The sequence below is a fragment of the Myripristis murdjan genome, chromosome 9, assembly GCF_902150065.1.
Source record: "Myripristis murdjan chromosome 9, fMyrMur1.1, whole genome shotgun sequence".
NCBI classification, from domain to species: domain Eukaryota; kingdom Metazoa; phylum Chordata; class Actinopteri; order Holocentriformes; family Holocentridae; genus Myripristis; species Myripristis murdjan.
In genome coordinates, this window is record NC_043988.1 from 23,939,428 (window position 1) to 23,959,575 (window position 20,148).

The 20,148-nt window shown below is 40.7% G+C and overlaps 3 protein-coding genes across 4 annotated transcripts; 1 reads left to right on the forward strand and 2 right to left on the reverse strand.

The window, feature by feature from the left end:
• Positions 1–675: 675 nt before the first annotated feature.
• LOC115364711 (intracellular hyaluronan-binding protein 4) lies at positions 676–6,206 on the reverse strand. Its single transcript, XM_030059264.1, has 9 exons — positions 6,086–6,206; positions 5,752–5,980; positions 4,536–4,680; positions 3,607–3,747; positions 3,422–3,493; positions 3,226–3,300; positions 2,131–2,302; positions 1,362–1,550; positions 676–948 (listed from the first exon to the last, which is right to left on the reverse strand). Exons 2-9 carry the CDS (start codon positions 5,972–5,974, stop codon positions 883–885), a joined length of 1,083 nt encoding a protein of 360 aa, XP_029915124.1. The 5' UTR covers positions 5,975–5,980; positions 6,086–6,206; the 3' UTR covers positions 676–882.
• Positions 6,207–9,371: 3,165 nt separating this feature from the next.
• On the forward strand, positions 9,372–14,855 carry znf367 (zinc finger protein 367). The gene is made up of 5 exons (XM_030060862.1): positions 9,372–9,931; positions 10,749–10,899; positions 11,343–11,462; positions 12,107–12,245; positions 12,438–14,855. Exons 1-5 carry the CDS (start codon positions 9,647–9,649, stop codon positions 12,694–12,696), a joined length of 954 nt encoding a protein of 317 aa, XP_029916722.1. The 5' UTR covers positions 9,372–9,646; the 3' UTR covers positions 12,697–14,855.
• A 2-nt stretch (positions 14,856–14,857) lies between these two features.
• slc35d2 (solute carrier family 35 member D2) lies at positions 14,858–19,822 on the reverse strand. Of its 2 annotated transcripts, XM_030060860.1 has the most exons (12): positions 19,583–19,822; positions 19,428–19,461; positions 19,201–19,287; positions 19,025–19,092; positions 18,834–18,905; positions 17,719–17,787; positions 17,486–17,588; positions 16,432–16,524; positions 16,250–16,317; positions 16,088–16,166; positions 15,893–15,975; positions 14,858–15,177 (listed from the first exon to the last, which is right to left on the reverse strand). In XM_030060860.1, exons 1-12 carry the CDS (start codon positions 19,705–19,707, stop codon positions 15,036–15,038), a joined length of 1,023 nt encoding a protein of 340 aa, XP_029916720.1. In that variant the 5' UTR covers positions 19,708–19,822; the 3' UTR covers positions 14,858–15,035. The 2 variants fall into 2 exon arrangements, with proteins under 2 accessions (XP_029916720.1, XP_029916721.1); XM_030060861.1 differs by lacking the exon at positions 19,201–19,287.
• Between the last annotated feature and the right edge of the window lie 326 nt (positions 19,823–20,148).

Genomic DNA, 20,148 nt, shown 5'->3' on the forward strand with positions numbered 1-20,148 from the left:
ACCCAGCCTGTCATTTTGAAGACATAATTACACTGAATTGCTCTGCTGCTCACATCACATCCTTCTTTTCTTTCAGGACAAAACTACATTTGCGTCTGACAAATACTGTCTTTTTGGGGCCAATAATACATATTTTGGAGTAAGCAAACATTCCAATGATATATTGGCTGAAAACATTTTAGCAGCAAATCCTCAAATTTGGTCATCATATGGAGAGATTTGTTCTGGAAGCCTGTTATTTACAGATGAATAATTAACTTAATACGATCAGCATCATCACCAGCTCAGCTGTGATATGCTCCTCTGCCAGCTTGCCTTAAAGGATTGTAAACAATGGAGTCTGCTGGGCAAACTACTAATACTGTTAGAGTGCTTTTTGTTGCAGTATGTACTTTTTGGCATTTCAGCCAACATACATGAATGAGATGTCTGTAATGAGCTAGTAATATTAGCCAGTTTGTAATCTACAAGTAGCTTAAATCCCTGGAATTACCAGTCAATATCATAGCAGACTAGTGTGTTTTGCCCAGAACTACACTGATCCATTTTAATCACCACTACATGGCCACAGAATTTGCATTTATCATTTACTACAGGTAACACTGATACATAGATGTTTCCCCTCTTTTCCTAAATAATCTTAATGTGATATTGAAGAATCAAACTGACAACAAAAGCTTGCAAAAGGCATTTTATTTTCCAGGACCTGAACATTGAACAGTGCCTTCAGTGGGATATCAGAAAAAGTAAGGGATGATAAAACCCAAACCTTGAACAGCAGGAACACATTAACAGTGATTAAATATCTAGCAAGTGCAAGTGCAACCCATTTTCACCAGCAGGCAAATGTGAAGAGAAGTGAATTTCCACAGCAGCAGATAGTTATCTCCTTGCTGTCAGTGCTGGGAAGTCGTCTGGGTCATCCGGGTTAGGAGCCAGACCATAAACCTGGGGAAACCAACACAAAGATCAACACACAAGAAAAAGCCATTTCCTGAAGCAATCCCTTTGAACAAGACAAGAATTCTTAATATTCTGTTTGAGTCTGTGATTTCTTTTTCTTATTGATTTCTATTTTTGTCATCTGTATATGGTGATAACACTGGCATTTGCTCTCTGTGAATCTTTTAAAAGGACTCCTTTTAAAAGGACTCCAAGTTCAGTTGGTACAGAAGCAATTGCTTCATATGACATCACTATCCCACTAAAACTCAATGTAGTTCTTTCAAAGAAACTAAAGCACAAATGTCAACCTCTGTGGTATGTAGTGAGCAACATGCACAGCAGCATGAACAGTGACTCAATTCACTTTTCATAAAGTGCATTTAAAATCTTGTGTTAGCTAACAGTTCAGAACATACCATCTCCAATTTGGGTTTGGCCATCTCTGGGCAACGAGACAGACCAGCTCTTCCTCCTCTCCCTCTTCCACCGCGACTTGGGCGTCCCAGGCTCCCAAAATTGATGTCCAGACGGTCAGTGATGTCATTCACAGACCTACGCAAGAAGTGGCCTTCCTCCTCCATGTCCTCCTCACTTCCCTTGGCATTCTAAAGATGAAAATTGGAAGGAAACACTGAATACAGTGAAGGATGGTCACAAACTCACACTGACGACTGAAAGCAAAATTTAGAATTCAGCTTCTCAGTTCTCGAGTGAGGATAGTTTCGCAAAAGTCTGGGTTGAAAATTACTAGTTATGAACATGGATTATGGGTAGTTATGTGCCCATCACTGTACATGGCAACTTAACCATCTTTAATGACTTATTTACTTGCACTGTTACTGCAACTAGAATTTCCCCACTATGGACAAGCGTGATTTATTCCAGCAATTCAAGTCCTGCAAAATTTAAAAACAGCTGTGATATTGTTTTTATATTTTTGGAGGACTTGTTGGAACAGTAGAAACACTAGAAAACTGAAATATAATTCACTTTGTAGGTTGAAGCTCAGTCATACTGCTCAATAGTATACTAGCAAGCTCTCTTGATGCATAATCAAGTGCATTGCAAAGGTCCCAGAGCCCCAGTGCACTATCATCACTATGGAAACTCACACAGGTCCATTTTCACCAGGGATTCCTCACCTTTCTTTGGTAGAACAGATGACATCAGCGTTTCACATCTCACCTCAATGTGCTTTGACTGGTGGATGACCCGGGCTTTGGAGGGGACCTTGCTGTCAGCCTTGCGGAGGTTCCACTCCACCTTGGGACGACTAGTCTCCTGCAGGGCTTTCCACTCATCCAGTGTCATCTCCACAGCAACCTGGACCACCATTTCTCCATCCACCTCAGACGTTCTATCAAAAGTGGGGGACGAGCTTTGACTTTCAGTCCACTTCATGCTGACCATTTCTGTGGCTTAAATATTAATGTTACTGTGACACTGCCGAATGGAAAAAAAAAAAAAAAAAAAAAGAGATTCTTAGTTGTCCAGAGTAAAATGCTCACATGGTTTACCAGGGGAATGACTAATAGAGCATGTAATACACACACCTAGCTCACAAATGTCTAAAGTGTACATACATTTAATTGGTTTCATTCCAAAACACGAAATATGAATTTCTGAACAATGCTGCAAACTGAAAAATTAGTCAGCACTTCAAAAATTATACCTACAAAAACATAGGTATTTAAAGAGCAAATACCTAGTCAAAACTGTATGTGTGTTTTCTTTAAAAGAAAATTCAAAGAAGTGCTTTACTTTCATACACACTTTTCCCTTAAGAGGAAGAGTATTTTTTCTACTCTAGAATGGTGAATATTTGATTTTGGATCAAACTACCAAGGGAAATTGTGTTGCTCTGTACCTGGACAGACTAAAGTAAATACCATTAGACACTGTGGGAGCATGATGAATGTTAGTGTTCAAGTAAGCTAAAATAAAAGTACAGGCTCTTTGTAGTCCCATGGTGTATTTATGGCAATAATACATTATTCCTTTTGAAGGAGAGTTGTGTTTGAATGAATGAATTTTTACTTCCTTTTATTAATTGTAAGTATTAATAAAAAAAACATTTAATGAACAGCATTAAAAAAAGACGTGTCTTGTGTTTCAATTATTTTTTAATTGCTGTAAAGTTTGACAGTGCACAGGTGTAGACTAATGAAGTGTTATCATGAACTCATGAATCTGGCACTTAATAAAAAAATAAGTCACCGTCAGAAGTGTGATCAAATGACTGGGTGTGGTTGTGTACATGCACAATTGTGTGTTACTCACTGATCCTCTCCTTCGACTGGTGATTGAGGCTCTTCAGGTTTGACTGGAGCATCTGATGTCACCTCCATCAATTCACTTGAAAAAAAAAAATGAAAAAATGAAAAACCCACAGGACAGGAATAAAACAGAAGGACAGTTCTCTATTGTGTCCAAGTTTAAAATGGACATTTCCATATTGCCAGAGGTCAAAACTAACCCCATAGTATCCTGAACAGACCCCCAGTTCCACGGTCCTCTGCCTCCTCTCTTCTCCTCAGGGGAGATGCCTCTGCAATAAGCAGCAGAAAGAAGCCATGAACAACATGCTATTATGAGAGAAAAATTAGCACATGCACAGCCTCTAAAGCTAGACTGCTGGATTAGTTAACAGGAAAGCTTTACGTTCCACTGTGGCGCTCATATTCTCTCTTGCCCCTCAGGTTGAAGTTGTCCGGATTTCTCAGGTATCCTCCACCTCTCCCTCCTCTCCCGGCTCTGAACCCGCCTCTGCCTCTGGGCTCAGAGTCTACATCATGGAAAGGCCTGGGGAATAATTCAGGCAGATTTCATCATATTCATGCAACTCTTCCTGCATCTCAGGCTAAGATCATGCATTGTCCCAAACACAGAGTCCTTAATGTGGCTGATTAAAAACAGCTACTTCCAAACTAACTAGGTGACGATGAGAAAAAGTTTCAAGGGGATTCAAGGGGAAATAAGGTCAGCGTTTAACAGTCCCACTTCCATGCAATTAGCTGCATGTTAGAAATTTAATTTTCACTGCTGCAATGTCACCAAACCCATAAGGAACATTCCCAATAGTGATGCCAAAAGTTCATGATTTTCATTGGATGAAACTAAAACAACCCTGTTGCATGCAACCACATTGCATTAAAGAGTTTTACATGTGGCTGAAAAGTAAAACTTTTTCTTGCAATGCAGTTGCATGCAACAGGGTTGTTTTGGAGCTCCATCCAGTCAAAGTCATGAACTGGGTCTGCATTATTATTTGCAATGTTCTATATGGGTTTGGTGCCATAGCAACAGTGAAAATGAAATTTCCAACATGCAACCAAATGCATCGAAACTGCACTGTGTGATGTCGAACAAGAGGATGGAGTTTCTCTTCCTCCCTAAAAATGTATGCATCGCCAAGTTACCTGTAATTTTAAGTGAGGGAAAACCCCACATTTTACACCCGTACAGTGCCCTCTGTTAACTTGGAACAAATTTTCCACTGGCAGTGATGTAAACAAAGAGCAGGTGCAGATTTTAGGAAACATTTTACAGAGCTGTGTTGCATGCATAGCTTATGTTATGAGCACACATACTTAGAGGTCGGGTAGTCCTCTGGGTGCTGCTCTTGGTTGGCCCTACGCTCCCCAAAGGCAGCTCTCTTCATGCCCCTCTGAGCCTCCACTTTGCCACCTCTGCTCTCATTTGCTGCCGGTCCAACACGTGCCTGCTGCTTACGGCCTGGAGATGGACACAAAGTGAGATGTTCAGACAAAGCCAATGTAGTTGGCATCTTATCTTTGTTTACTGCAAACAATACTTCATTACATTTTTATGCAGGCTGGTCAGAAACACAGTTTCAGTCGATCTAGAAACACACATTATTTTCAGCCTACCAAACATGGCAAGAGGAGTTTGGCTTGAGTCTTCAGATACTGAAAGTCTCTGAATGTGGGAATCTAGCTATTCCAATCCTCCTATGTCCTGCTAACCCCGGATCTTAACACAATCTTTAAAAAACAAAACACCGATTTGTATCTTTTATTATGCACCATTAGGAGCAAATTTATAGATCATGTATTGAGAATATGAACTTCAAAATAAACGCTGAATATTTGGTGGGAAATGCTTTAGTGTCATTTTATAAATAAAAAAGGTCATGTCACTAGAATGCTACTGATGCTCTGTTGTGCTCTCCAATAACCAAAACAGATTTGCAATACACCAAATTACACCCTGACATTAAATCTGGTGCAACAAGAGCCATAACTGCACTTTTTTTTTTTTAATTGATCCACTTCCACTGAAGTATTCAGCTGGCCTGTTAAGAATAAAAAATTAAATGCAATATTATTTTCCCTACTGTTTTTTGGCGTGTTTTTTTTCTCTCTCCTCTTCCTCTGTGCTTTCTAGTACACATAAAACCACAACCATCAGAGCTACCTGGAAGCATCCACTGTGACAAACTGTCTGCACCGCTCAGCCTGTACATGTGCTCTGCTCGCCAGCCTCACTGACCTTGCAGCATCAGCAGCTGACAAAGCCCAAGCAAGCTGACGGCTCTTGGCTGCAACGTGCAATCTAGAAATAGTGGGACCTGCCAGAATCGTTTGGACTTTTTGAGTGAGAGTGTGTGTGTGTGTGTGTGTGTGTGTGTGTGTGTGTGTGTGTGATGACAATGTAGGCGAGCCTTATGTTTGCCAGCGAACTGGGTCAGTGGGAATGAGAGTCACAGAGAGCTGGGGTGTGTAGTTTCCGCTTCCCGTTCCGTATGAACTTTCCTGAACAGCTCGGTAACGTTAACTTAGATACCTGTGAGCGGGTCCTGGCCGTCAGGCGCGACTGGGACGCGTCTGTCTTTCTGGGATTCCTTCTGGCCATGTTTTTTCTGCTTGGTTTTCTTTTGCTCCTCTTTCTTCTTCCTTTTCTCCTTCTCTATCTCCGCTTCATTGAGCAAATCGAACGGGTCCGCGTCGTCGTCAAGAAGCTTCCCGAACCGGTTAGCAACGGCGCAACCGTAGGCGTCCGGCAGCATTTTAGCCTAGAGAAAACACAACAACGCCAAGTTCAAGAGCCGGTTTTCCCTCAGCCGCTGAACATCAACGCTTAATTCTTGCTGATGCATAAACAAAAATCAAGACACCACCGTTTTCCTGCCCGACTAAATGAGGGAAGAGCAGCGGATGGGAACCCAGCTGCCTCTGTGAACATCTAACGAACCGCTGCGAGCAGGACGACACTTTTAAACGGTTGCACGTGTGCGAGGTGGAAACGCCACGCCCTCATCAATATTCACTAATAAATATTCATCAGATAAACTTGGCCGGAGCTCAGGCTCTTCTCTGTTCTGCGTTATCTCTGCTTAGTCAGTGCTCAAGCTAAGTTACGCTGCGATAATTGATAATAATAATAATAATAATAATAATAATAATAGATAGATAGATAAAATAAAAATAATAATGATAAAGCCTGAAAAACAGTGGACCAGCCAGTATGGGCTAATTTTGACGAATTATTTGACATATGTCACAAACTAAATTAACGCTAAAAATAAGCACAATAAACAAAAAAAATCAATAAATTAAAATGAATGACGCAAACATGTTTTTACAGATTTTGACATAATGGTTAATACGTGGCCTGTGGTGTCCGTGGGAAAAACAAACAAACAAACAAACAAACAAACAAAAACTAATAGGCCTACAACAGGTAGGCTACATTTCAGGAGACTTCCATAAAATATCACAACACAACTGCAACAACATGTATCAAGTATTCTATATTATTATTAAAATAGTGTTGAGTAGGCTATCACTAACGTACTGGTTTCTAAAGTGAATTTCAGGCACAAAGACGGCATAAACACAGTCTTATCACCAAACAGGGCTTTCATTAGAAATTAAAAATCCTATTATTGAGGTGGGTTGCATGTCTAATCATAGTACATTAGCAACTAAATCGATCTAATTCATCCAAATTCATACTTTGTAAAACTTCTAGCTGTTCATTGTCTGGTTTCCATTTCTCTTCGTTGTGTTATCAGAAGTCAATCAATGCAAGTAGCACTAATAAATTCATTAGTAAGCCTAAGAAAAACGTGGTTTGTGCGATCAGTTAAGGGAATCAATGCATTTTATGTTTAACAAGATGATCTGCTGTCTATCCATCCCCACTTTAGTCTTTTTTAGAGTCTATAAGCCTGTACATACAGTGTTTATTATTTAAAATGCAATATTAGAAGCTATGTGGGAGTTTGCATGCACCATACATTGTATCCTATATATGTGTAATGTCTGAATATTTCACATCCAGGCATATAAACATATATTTTTGAGCATTTTAGTGCACAAGGTGTGGTTACACTATATTACACCATAGTAGCATACAGAATGTAATGCAAACTCATGTCTGTGCTGGCAGCATGTCTGTAGACAGTGGACACATTGTGTAGATCTGATAATATGAATGAAACAGCAAAACCTGCACTTCTGCTCTGTGAATCTAATAACGTGGAGAGCTGGCAGTGCACATATGCACACCCTGGACAGGCCTAAATGTCCCAGTGCTCTAGATTTGATCTGTAAACTGCAAAGATATCTGTCTTTGCTTCCATGATGACAGCGTTGTACCTTTGACCTTATGCAAGATCTTATCCACATGCAATCATATTCTTATCTCTACGTAGTTCTCTGCTGCAGAAATGACCCAAATTTCCCAAAAGGAATCATTAAATGACTTATAGATATTCATACACTTTCATAATGTGTACACATCTACGATAAAGCCCACATTCCAGTCCTGAAATGAGATCAATACACCTCATAACTGTTTTAGCTGAGTAACTCTGATGGCCGGTTTGAGTCACAGAACAGGCATTTGAAGCTGTGCTCTTGTGCTCCACCTTGTGTCAAAAATCGGAATTACAGTTGAGTGCTGTCTCGCCATATTGAGGTTTTGGGTGTCTGTATGACGCATATCAGACTGTATCACTAATACGCAAATAAATTGCAAATAAATTGTTTACCAAACAATTGCCTTAAGTGGTTTGAAGACATCCTATCTGGTTCAAACCCGACACTTGCTAAGAAAAAAGCAGCATATAGTTGCATAGTGTAGGCTAATGTCAACAAAATTTATGATAATTTGCTTATGAAAACTAAATGTGACTCAAACTTTAAAGATATTATCATTGATATTTTTACTTGTTGCTACAGAAACACAGGACCTTCGTGTGTTAATTATATATAATATACTAACAATGTGTAGTATAGTGTATGGGAGTATGTCATCTCATTCAAAACAGAAAAACAAAAATAGGCAAGTGATTATGATAAACAGCATCTTTAAATACAACTGTCAGCTTGACTCTGCTAGATATACTTCTACACTATTGGTTGTTTTTGTCTTCTATAAACTTTGAGACCGTAACAGAGATTAAAGGCTCTAAATAAACTTGGACTTGAACCCATCATTATGCAATGCATAAAAACTATGACTCTTCAAAGCCTCCATTTTGCTTGTTTATATCAGTAAACATAGGACTGACCCTGACACTGAGAAATGTGTGATTGTCAGCTCACCTAGTCCCTCCCATGTTGTTTTGAGACAGTGATAAAAGTAGTAAATTGGCACACACACACAAAAAAGTAGGCATGGCACCCAAAAGGCAAAGCAACCTTGTTTAGAAAACTGTTTACATTATGTCCATCATCACAGGCTGTGTTTTTGTTTTTGTTTTATTTTTCAAAGCAGATCTGAGTGTGACTGTTTGAGTCAGTGTGTGTGTGTGTGTGTGTGTGTGTGTGTGTGTGTGAGAGAGAGAGAGAGAGAGAGAGAGAGAGAGCTACAAGACAAGCATAACAGAAGAAATTGCCAAAAATCAGACCAATACTTCAAAAACACAACAGCAAAATAAGCTTTGGGCCTGAATGTAGCCTTTTTCTTACACAGTGCAACCTTTGTTTCAATCTGCTCTCTGCCAGCAAAGTGATTACGTAACTTTGGCGCCTTTGAACCACCGTTTCCTTTCCCTTTAAATTGACTAAAATGTAATAACATAAACAGACTTCCCAGCGCGGGAAATGACATCTGCTGGGGCCGCAAAGTAAAAATTAACCGCCCTTCACTCTCATTGGCTACATTGTGGCAGAGCATGCCTCGCGCCCGTCTTCATTGGCTGACTCCGGTATCAGTATGCAAAGGCGCGCGTGAAGCATTTAAAATTCATTGGACAAAACGCTCCGACCAATCATCGTCCACATCGACTCGGCTCCTGTCATTGGCTACCGGGCTGCCCGGATCGGCTCGGCCTGGGCCTTTTGGCCTCTGCTATTGGCTGTTTTCACCACGTGGGCTGGATCCTCTCAGCCGATTGGCCAGTCAGGTGCTCAGGCGCGATTTGCAACGCGGGACAACGTTCCTGTGGGCGCATACAGTCCAGGCAACCCCACTGAGCTAGTAGGAAGCATCCAGCTACACTTTTATATGACTCTCTTTCTCGGCACTTTGTACTTTACTTTGCAGCGAAGACCGGATCAGTGATTTTTCTGCTTCTTTGGAAATGACGGATGTATTTACTCCGGATTGAAAAAGCGCCGTATTTTGGATTGTTCCAGATACTCAAAGAAAAAAAAATAGTCCCACTCTTCTAGGTTTTTTTTTTTTTCTCTTAGCGGATCTTTTGCAGGAGTCGCTGTTATATATTCCAATGATGGCCGAAAACAAGCAGCAGCCACCTGTTATTTTTTGCAACGACTCGCCCAAAAGAGTTTTGGTGTCGGTCATCAAGACCACGCCGATCAAGCCGAGGAAGACAGAGTGTCTGATGCCGACAAGTCCCGGTTTTAGTGACTTTATGGTGTACCCGTGGAAGTGGGGGGAGAATGCCCATAATGTAACCCTGAGCCCGGGGTCTGTGAACGGGGCTTCATCCCCGACCGGGACCCAGACGGCCAGTGAAGCTGACATGGCTCCCTCACCTGACCAGATCAAGGTAAAGTTTCAACCGAGAGGGCAAAATGTGGAAAGCGATGCATGCTGATGTCATGTTGCACAGATTGAGTAGCATTGTAAGATTGTCATCCCTTTACTGTAACAATTACACACCAATGTGACAGATCTGAGTGTTCAGCAGCGCATGTGAATGTCATTTCAAGATTCTTTTTTTCTCACCAAACTAGATCAAACTAATCAACTGCAAGCCTTGAGTTGCTAATTATTTTATCCAAACATGCGACGACTTGCAGTGCTCAACTTATGTATCGATTTGGACTTAATATGACCAAGATAAAGTGTCATTTAAAAAAAACGCCCGCGCAATAGGGTGTGCCATGGTGGATTTTAAACCCCAGTCACTTCCTGGTTCTGCAGCAGCTGCTCAAGCATTACGTGCAGTCGCGCGCCAAAAATATAACCGGATGTGAAAGAGGCTGAGGAACAAACTGGAACAAGCGTGTGTGCCGCTACAGAGTAACCCACGTGAGCTCGGTGGAGCATATAAAACAGTCCTCACCATGTTACATTGTATCAAACATCAGAGTGATCTAATGGTAAAGCTGCTGTGTACTGAGTTCAATTATTGCATTTTTGTCCTTTATTAAACACACAATGGCATAAATGCAATTTGAGTAAGACATTAATTATATCTGTTTTTGCCATGCCAGTCATATGATGCACTCTGAAATAGTCTGATCTCCTCATAAAAGTATGAAAATATCTCTAGATCTGCTAATGCTGCTGTACTGCTGCTGGTCAATGGGCACATCATTTCATTCATGTGCATTTATTGCTGTGTGTTTCTCCTCTGTCAGGATATTAACCGCCGTGGCCGTCCACGTGCAGACACTGTCCGGGAGCTGATAAGTGAAGGAGAAACTTCGTCCAGCCGTATCCGCTGCAACATCTGCAACCGGGTGTTCCCCAGAGAGAAGTCTCTCCAAGCTCACAAGAGGACACACACAGGTGAGAGAGAACAAGGCGGCCATAGTGGGTTTACAGAATGCTTATTAACAGTGGTATGGCGTTTGTCGACGAGGTGGGTACACTGTCACCCTGCCACTGGATTATTAAAAGGCAGCTTTGTGTGTACTGAGCCCAGAGGAATGGGTGGGGGCATCTTGTAATTGGAAAATACCCTTAACTACACTACTGTTATGAGTCAAGGGTCTGGAAAACACCTGCATTACCAGAAGAAACTGAAAGCAGGGACACATTGCTGCTTTGTTAATGAAAGCAGAAGAATTTTCACTCTGGAGTTAACAGGCTGCAATATGTATATGTGTGTGCAATATGTATATGTGTGTGTGTATGTATATATATATATATATATATATATATATATATATATATATATATGTTTAACTGAGAAAACCCAGTGTACTGAAAAATACCTCATTCCATCTCAGGGGAGAGGCCCTATCTGTGTGACTACCCAGACTGTGGAAAGGCATTTGTCCAGAGTGGTCAGCTGAAGACACACCAGCGACTGCACACCGGGGAGAAACCCTTTGTCTGCTCAGAGAAAGGTGAGTCAGACATAATAATTAACCAGAAGCTGCACCTTACCTTGATTTTTAGCACACATACTGGTAACAAGTGCAATTTGGCACAACTCTGAACCTGTGGTTTTATAATGCATAAAAAAAATACGCACTTGCTAAAACTTGCTTTCAAACTGCTTGTAATTACATATTAAACAAGTTGTTTTACTTCTGCCAAGCAATGTGGTCAAAATTACATGCTAATTAGGTTCTTTCCAGTGGCTTAAAATGTGGTTGAGGCAGTCTAAATAACTGCAACTATTAAGTGGCTGAATCACATTTGAAGCTATTGTAAATTAGGTGATAAACAACACACACCTGTGCCTGTATAACCTAATTTTGAAAATTGATGCCCTCACCAAAAATCACCACTAATCACCACTAAAACTCATAGTTTGGTAGAAGACTAAATTTTCATTATGAATCGAAAATACAAGATTGTACATTTGCATGTTTGTTTGTTTTTTATTATTATTAAGGCATATCAGTGTCCTTTTATCAGAAATAAGCCACAAGAGGCTTTACAGCAGCTCATACCTATCATGAGGAAGCACAATCTCTAATGGCTTATTGCTTAATAAGTAATCTCTGCCAATTCATCTGGAGCTAATTTGTGGCTTTCTCTGAAGGATGTGGCAATCGGTTCACGCATGCCAACCGACACTGCCCCAAACACCCGTTCTCCCGGCTGAGGAGAGAGGAACCAAAGGAGGGCCTGGGGAAAGCCAAGTCGGTGGACAACAAGGCTGTGGCAGAGTGGCTGGCAAAGTAAGAAAACATTCAGCACTCTAAATGTTTACTGTCGTCACTCAGACCAAACAGAAATGAATCAGTTTTGACGGCATGTATTTTATGGAAAGTATGCATTGGGGCACAATCAAGTAAGGTACTTTTTAGTGCTAATTGCAGCTTGAGTTGCAGGCTACCAACTCATAAAACATGATCTTTCTGTCCTTGTAGGTACTGGCAAACCCGTGAGCAGCGTGCCCCTACCACCGCCAAGGGGAAACCCCAGAACAAGGCAGGAGTTGAGGACCAGGAGCAGCAGGATCCCATGGGATTCCTCCAATCGGATGAAGAGAACGGAGAAGAGGAAGAGATTGCAGAGGAAGAGAAGGGCAGCCCTGGAGGAGCCGCTAAGCGTCGTCTCCAGGAGCAACGGGAGCGTCTCCACGGCGCCCTGGCACTTATCGAGCTGGCCAGCAATCTGTCTGCCTGAACTCCCACCCCCTCCCCCCGGTCCTGGACCCCCCCAGCTCCCCACCCCCCACCCTCTCAATATATCCAAACCCCATTCCGCCTTCCTGCAATACGTGCTGTAGGTAGAAATTGCTCATAAACGCAGATCAAAGACTAGTTTAGTTGATTCTTTTAAGCTGCAAAACCAGACTTCGAGGAGAAAGCTGAATTGGCCTGAGATCAGTGTTCATGAACGTCACGTTTTCCCCTTCACAGCGCCAGGAGGGCACAAGCTAAAGCACCTTATACAGCTTCCATTTTATCCTTTTTAGGCTGCTATGATTGTAGATTTGATTATATGAAGAATGTCTCTCTTTCTTCTGCCTTCTAAAGGGAGCGAAAGAGTACCTTTTTGTGTTTTTGTTTTGTTTGCACTTTGCTGGTAACGAGTTTTTGTAAGTATATTGTGAGTATAAGAGAGTGTGTGTGACTGATGTATATATGGATAAAGCTCAGATGAACAGAATGATACAGGGTGTGGTCAAACATAGGATATATCAGTTGCGTTACAACTGTGTCGAATGGCCTCTCTTTGTCTTGCTCCTTTGTTTCATCTCCAGCGTTGAAAACACAGTTTCGCTGCTACTGATGATGGTGATAGAAGTGGCTTGAGAAAGTGTCCTGAAGTTTTACTGTCACCTGTCCAGCTCTCTCTCCTTGTAAGTCATGAGGGAAGAGGGATGAACAGAAACAAAGAAAGGAAGTAAGGAATTTAGACTATTCAGATGTGGCTATTGTTATACATTAATGAGAGGTGGTCATTGCAAGCCTAATCCAGAGATCTGGCCAGCCACCAGCTTTCACAAGAATCCAAACTCTGACAGACTTACCACTTGACACACCTATACACACACACTGCTGTACTGAGACACCACCAGACAGTTGGGGAACACACGCCCCTAGCCCTCTGTCCACTCTTCGCCCTTAAAGTATAATGCAGATCTCTAAGAATTGGAGGGGTGCTAGTAAAACTTTTGATTTATTATTTATTTTATATTTTTTTTTAGGATCAGATCAGATTTCCAGTATCTTAAAGCATTTTCCTAACCGATCTTAAAAGTTGCATTTAGCAGTTGATTTCGAACCAGGCAGTGACAGTTGTCTTTTATATTAAAAGGCAGCAGACTGGTTGTTACATGGGCAAGGCATTGTGGTGGTGTGTCTGTGTCATCTCATTTCAACGTTTTCAATTTTAAGATATTTATTTTACCACTTTTTTTATTTTTGGTTGATGCTGTTTGAAAGTACTAAGATCGCTTGTAAAGGGAAACATTTTGACTTGAGTAAAAATCTGACAGTTTCATAAACCTAAAACATAAAAATCCTTTCAGAATATCACACTTAATTTCTTTTCAGCTAACATCATGTATATGCTACTTATGTCCCTCTACTGTTTTTAGAAATTTACCTCAGAGTAAACATATAACCTTAAGAGTAACATTTTGCTTCAGCAAAAGCATCCCGTGTTAGTCTTGCATCCACGGATTAAGCTTGCAATGCAGAGACTTCTACGATAACCAGGCATGTCCAGGGAAGTGGCACTTACCTTTCATGAACTGATCTGTGTAGTGTTTGGTGGGTTTTTTTTGGTTTTGTTTTTTTTGTTTGTTTGTTCAGCAACACTACATCTTTCAACACTGTACAACGCCTCTTGTAATTGGCCACTTGTTTAGGGAAATCTAGATTTGAGGTTGTTTTAGGAAACTTGTGCACCATGCAACAATCTGACACTCTAGCTATATTGTTTGAATCAGTGTGATTAACAAATTAAGGTGAAACTGGAAAGCAATTTAATTGTTGATAATCAAAACACCAAATGATTTATGTACCCAAGTATAGTAAATTTTGAAGTGTTTCTAACCCTCAGTCTATTATGTTTGAGAATATTATGGCATATAATATATATACATCATGTGTATGTTAGAATATAGAGTGTGCACAAAATCTACCAAGAGCTTTGAAGTTGACTTTCCATTTCCCCTCTGTTAACATTGTTCGTGTTTGCAACATTCATTGAGTGTTCCTGTTTGCTTGGTAGAAATTGTATTACACATTTAAATGGCAAAAGTTTCTCCGACAGGCTGTGCACACAGTTTGTATTTGTTGGTCTTCAATAAACGTTCACCGATCATGACCCGGGACAGACTCACCTCCTGTCACTTTATTGAATTACATGATTGGTAGCACACTATTTAGTAACGGTAATCTACCAGGATAATGAATTCAGCTGCATAAATAAATATAAAAATAACAGGAAATCAATCATTTGCTCCAATATGGAGCAGAGGAGTGCCACTGACAGATGCAAGCTGAGCCGGATCAGTAAATGCCAGCAGAGTGCTTCCCTGTAGAGTTTTCTGCAATGTGGATCTTCAGCTGCTCTTGTGTTGCCTCTCCTTTACTTTCAGATGAAGGTTTGCTGTTAAATGTCTGGTAGGAGTACACAATTCCACCTGACATGCTGTAAGCCAAGAGAGAAAATAAATAAATTCTCAGGCCATTTTTAAAACAACAGCTGTTTGACTTAAACACATTTGTTATATTTGCATTTTTGGCGTTTAGCTGACAGTATTAAATGGGTCAGTGCAATAAGGTTAATGTCCAGTCATCTACCTTAAAGGAGCACTAAGTGATTGAACAGTCAGATTTGGTTTTCTAGTTCCACCTGAATCATTAAGTGTGCAACTGAATCTCAATACTGCCCTCACCAGGCCTGTGGGGCCAATCACACAACTGATGCCAACGTGGTGGTGAATGGTGTCGATGACAAGCACCCTGCACTGTGTAAATTAAAATAGCTCACTCTACACCTATAAGACACTTTGAATCTTTGTCTCATGTGTAGATCAGTAAAACACATTTGAGGAAATATATATTTTTTAATGTAAAAAAATCACTTAATGATGCTTTTATCTCTAAATTTGGATTTTGTTCACTTTGAGTTTTGGATCATCAAATGCTGACATGCTTTTAATTGCCCGGTTAACCCTCTATCTCCTTTCCCAGGAACCCCTGGTCTAAGTGGGAATATTGATATTTATTGACACTGAAAGACTAGTAGTCAAGAAGAATCTATTTTGTAAGGATCTTTTAACAAAACAAACTCATCACAAAGTGTTTTGCAATAAAGAAATACATAAAAAAAAAAAAAAAAAAAAAAACAAGTAAAGTCTTACCAAATGGTGAGGCCCAGGAAGTTTGTCCAAGAGAAAAGGTAGTCTCCACCCACAAAGATGCCGATATACGCAACTGCAACATTCTGGGGAAAATTTAAATTTTGATACAACTTCTGTCAGTGAGTCTTGTTCCAAAGCATGAGAATGACACTAACAGCTGTGATGACACTTTTTCTTAAGAGGGAGAGTTCTTACCTTAATTGCCCCCACGACTGTGGTGGTGAGCGCCGAGTTATAATGACTACACAAAACTATTGAGTACATCAGCAAAAACCTGAAACAACAGAGTTTTGTCTTAGAAAACTGATAATCGGTTTATTTGCATGTGTCGCACAGTAATAGTAGAATAATGCATACCCCATGATGCAGGACATGAGGAAACAAAAAATAAAGGTGCCTTTCACCCAGTCTTCAAAGGTGATGGCCTGTGGGGCAAAACAAACCGGTGGTCAGGCAGAAAAAGAAACATGTGAACACAAGGATTAGACACATGCAGATGCAGAATACACTCGATCATGGGTTACTGTGCAGTTGTTTACCTTGTGCAAGTCTCCCGTGAATACACTTGCCAACAGAGTCGGGATGACAATGATTAATGAATTGTAAAATAAGACGCCATATTTCCCAAGACCCTTGACAGAAAAAAAGGAAAATATAAATATAAGTTGACAACAATCAAGTCTACTTGCCTGCTTGTAATGCTACCAGTCTCTCCTATTCTCTGTTATCATTATTTAACTAGTAACATTTGAGCTTTGTCAGGGGAGATACCCAAATATGTAGAGGAAATATTGGTGCACTAACATAACATTGGTTCATCGAGCATTTAAAAACATGTGGTTTGACTGGAGACCCAGGAATGCAATGTCCAGCTAACACTTTATATGTTTGTTTCTTTTGTGTGCATGCTGCTACGGAGGTCTCTGCAAGAGCCTCCTGGTCACATGACCGTATTTACTTACAGGGTGAGTGTTTGAACAATATTAAAGCCAACACTCATGTTGCTACAACAAGGCAGGGAGGACCTGAGGCCTTATGCAACACAGACGAAAGGAAAGAAAGGATGTTTTAGCACTGTAAATTTTGACCAAGAGCAAACTGTGACTGGGTGTGAAAGACTTATTTGCTGATGGTGAAATGAAAACAAAGGCCTTAATTGTACTATACAGATATGAGCAATAAAAATTCAACTTTAGAGTGCATCTCAAATTTAAATTTATTTATTTAAATGTGTGCCAGGAGCCAAACAATTCAGCACAGAGGAAACAACTTTGACTTAATTTCCTCTGGCAGGATAACCCGAATTGTCATTACATTTCAGTTTTTCACCTCATTAACACTGTTTGCAGTGTTAATGATGTTTACTTAACTCGCCCTATTCAACAGAAAAGTGGACAAACAGGTGCTACAACATCCGAGCCATGCAGTAATTCAATCCACGTTATAATCATGATGTGTGGGGTGCCTCTTCTTACACAAAACATCATCCACAAATACCATTTTATTTTAAAACTCAGCATTAACAGTATTTTGTAGGCCAGTCAATTGCAAGCAACATGCCCTTTAATAACAGTGACATGCAGGGAATGTTACCTCAGAGCCGAGTTTTTTCTTGGTGTACACACCGCTGGCAGCTGTGAAGGCATCGTTGAGCAGGATAAAAGTGTAGCCCTCCGCATCGAATGCCAAGTCAGCACTACAGGAGATGAGAAGATAAAGGACACACATGTGAATCTGCATTTAAAACATGTCTTTAGTTTGGTTTAAGTTCTGCTTTTAAAATCCCAAATAAAGGAATCTGGATTTAAAACAAACAGCAACCATACCTTGCAGCAACCAAGGCACCAAGGACTATGGCCACAACACTGTAGACAAGACGTTTTGGAAATGTTTTTCTGAAAAATAAATTCGACAGCCTTCAGTTCAAAAGCTGAATGGGGACAAGAACAGGCAAAAACATTAAGTATGGTACTCATTCCTTGTCTGCTGTCATAACATGAAAACTGCACCTTCCTCCTCCACCTGCACTGAAACCTGCACCTGTCTTGTTTGCATCCTATCTCTGCAGGTAACAGTGAGTCTCAATGCACAACGTTATTTGACCAAGTGTGACATGGTCCTGGATTAACGTCCCACACTGTGCTCCTGGACCAACACTGCGTTCAACCAATCACAGCCGTCGGACATCATCCGTGTGCTGCTCCTGTGCCTCTTTTACAAATCCTCAGTGCTTCTTAAGTGAAAAACTAGATTCTCCAAATTGACAAACCCCACAGCAAAACTTGACAAAACCCTCAACTGCATGCTTTTAAGAAATTTATTTTTCATCTTGGTATGCTCATAGCAACTTAGAGCTGAAGCCTGGCTGTATGAGCTACTGCAGGGTTGGCGAGTTAGTTTACCAACAAGTAAGCTTGCCAATAAGCATGCAAGAGCCCTAATTTTGCTTTGGTCAGTATAATCCATGATTAAAATGCATGATTAAAAGCACTGTAGTTTTTTCCAGAAACTAAACTTTTAATGTGAACTAATTTCGTGGTGGCTAGTTGGACCATTCTTACTCATAAGAGAAACACATTTTTGCTCTTTTCATGGGCCATGCTGACAACAACTAATATTCATTAAAATGCCAATAATAATAATAATGACATAAAAATACACCAACCCTATCCTTTCATACTTCATATTTGATGAACACATTTCCCCTCTTTTTTATGCCGTACTCAAAACCATTTTGTTTGGTGCTAGACTGCAGTGCTAGTGTTGATCTTGGATAATTTGCTTATGTTGATCCTGGACTGTCACTGCCATGCTGACCTGTAGAATTTGCGTATGTTGATCCAAAAAGCACAAAGGAATTATGAAAGCACAGGGCGAGTGGTAATATATAAAAAATGCTTGACAACAGCAATAATAAAAAAGAATCAGAGCTTTGCCATACCTTAATATATGTACTTCCAGGATCATCGTCATCAATATGGTGAATTTTCGCAACACTGTAAACATGGGTAAACTGGAAAAGAGCCGACATGCATTTGGGAAGACCTCATGAATGACCAGCACGGCAGAAATTTAGATCCAAACTTGTACAGTGGGTTAAAGTGTTGATGGTACAGACAACTGGTTAGAAACCTTAGCTTTTTGGTGCTTGCGAGTCCTGTCATATGGTTTCCAACATGCAGCAAGGGGAGAGGGAATATCTGCCATGAAAATAAAGGCATCATCTGTTTTGGGATATGTAATCCAGTAGCCAGCGCTTAACTGATGAAATGGATGTAAAATGATTGTTTTGTTAGGACAGTGCTTACTTTGAAGAAAATACTTCTGTCAAAGTCTTGAAACTGGACTGTTTTGTTCATTTTTGCAGAATAAAGGATTACAATAGTGGTGATCATCTGAAAAAACCAAAGGACAGTGACAGTGTGTTGACAGATATGAGTGTGTGTGCAGGTGTGTGTTGGTTTTGGGGGGAGGGAGGGGGGTGCATGAATAGGAAAGTGAGGACAGAAGCAAAGGTCAGTTCACACTCACTCACCTGGCCGAGTCCCAGACACATGTACGAAGGGAATCTATGAAACAGGGACATTTTTTAAAATTAAAAATCAATTAAGTGTGTCCTGCCGGATTAGACAGAGTTGGGGTCAATGAATGTAGCAGAAACTGGGATAAACACAGCCAAGCGACGCCTACCTGAAGCTGGTGAGCACAGTCTTGTTCACCACCGTGATCAGAAACGAGCTGCCGGCGTAAAACGCAGCAGAGGAAAACTTGAGCAGTCCGGAGTGATCCGCCTCCTGGCAGACTTTGGCAGACATACTGCTATCATGAATTTTTGGGGGGATAAATAATTGTCCCTTGCCCTCGCTTCTTCTCGCTGCTGGTGCTTTCTCTTTCCACTCCCGTTACAACTGTGTGGCAGTCATCTGTTGATCCAGGAAAAGGGAGGGGGCGGGAGGGTGGGCGGCGCTCCCATAATTACATAATTTACCAAGAGTCCGGCGAGTCCTTTGACCAACATGTGCGCTCCTGCTCCTCATAACGCTGTCCTGTTATTTCCTAACGACGAGGGAGGAAAACATCTCATAGATAATAAACATATGTATGTTCAGAGAAAAAAGTCACAAACTTAGGCTACATCCTGTCAGCAGCACAGCAGGCTAACTGAAAATACATCCCAGTGTCTTGTTTTTGGCCGTTTTTTTTTTTTTTTTTTTTTGTGGATTATGAGACATGTTGGTAAACGTATTCATAACTGG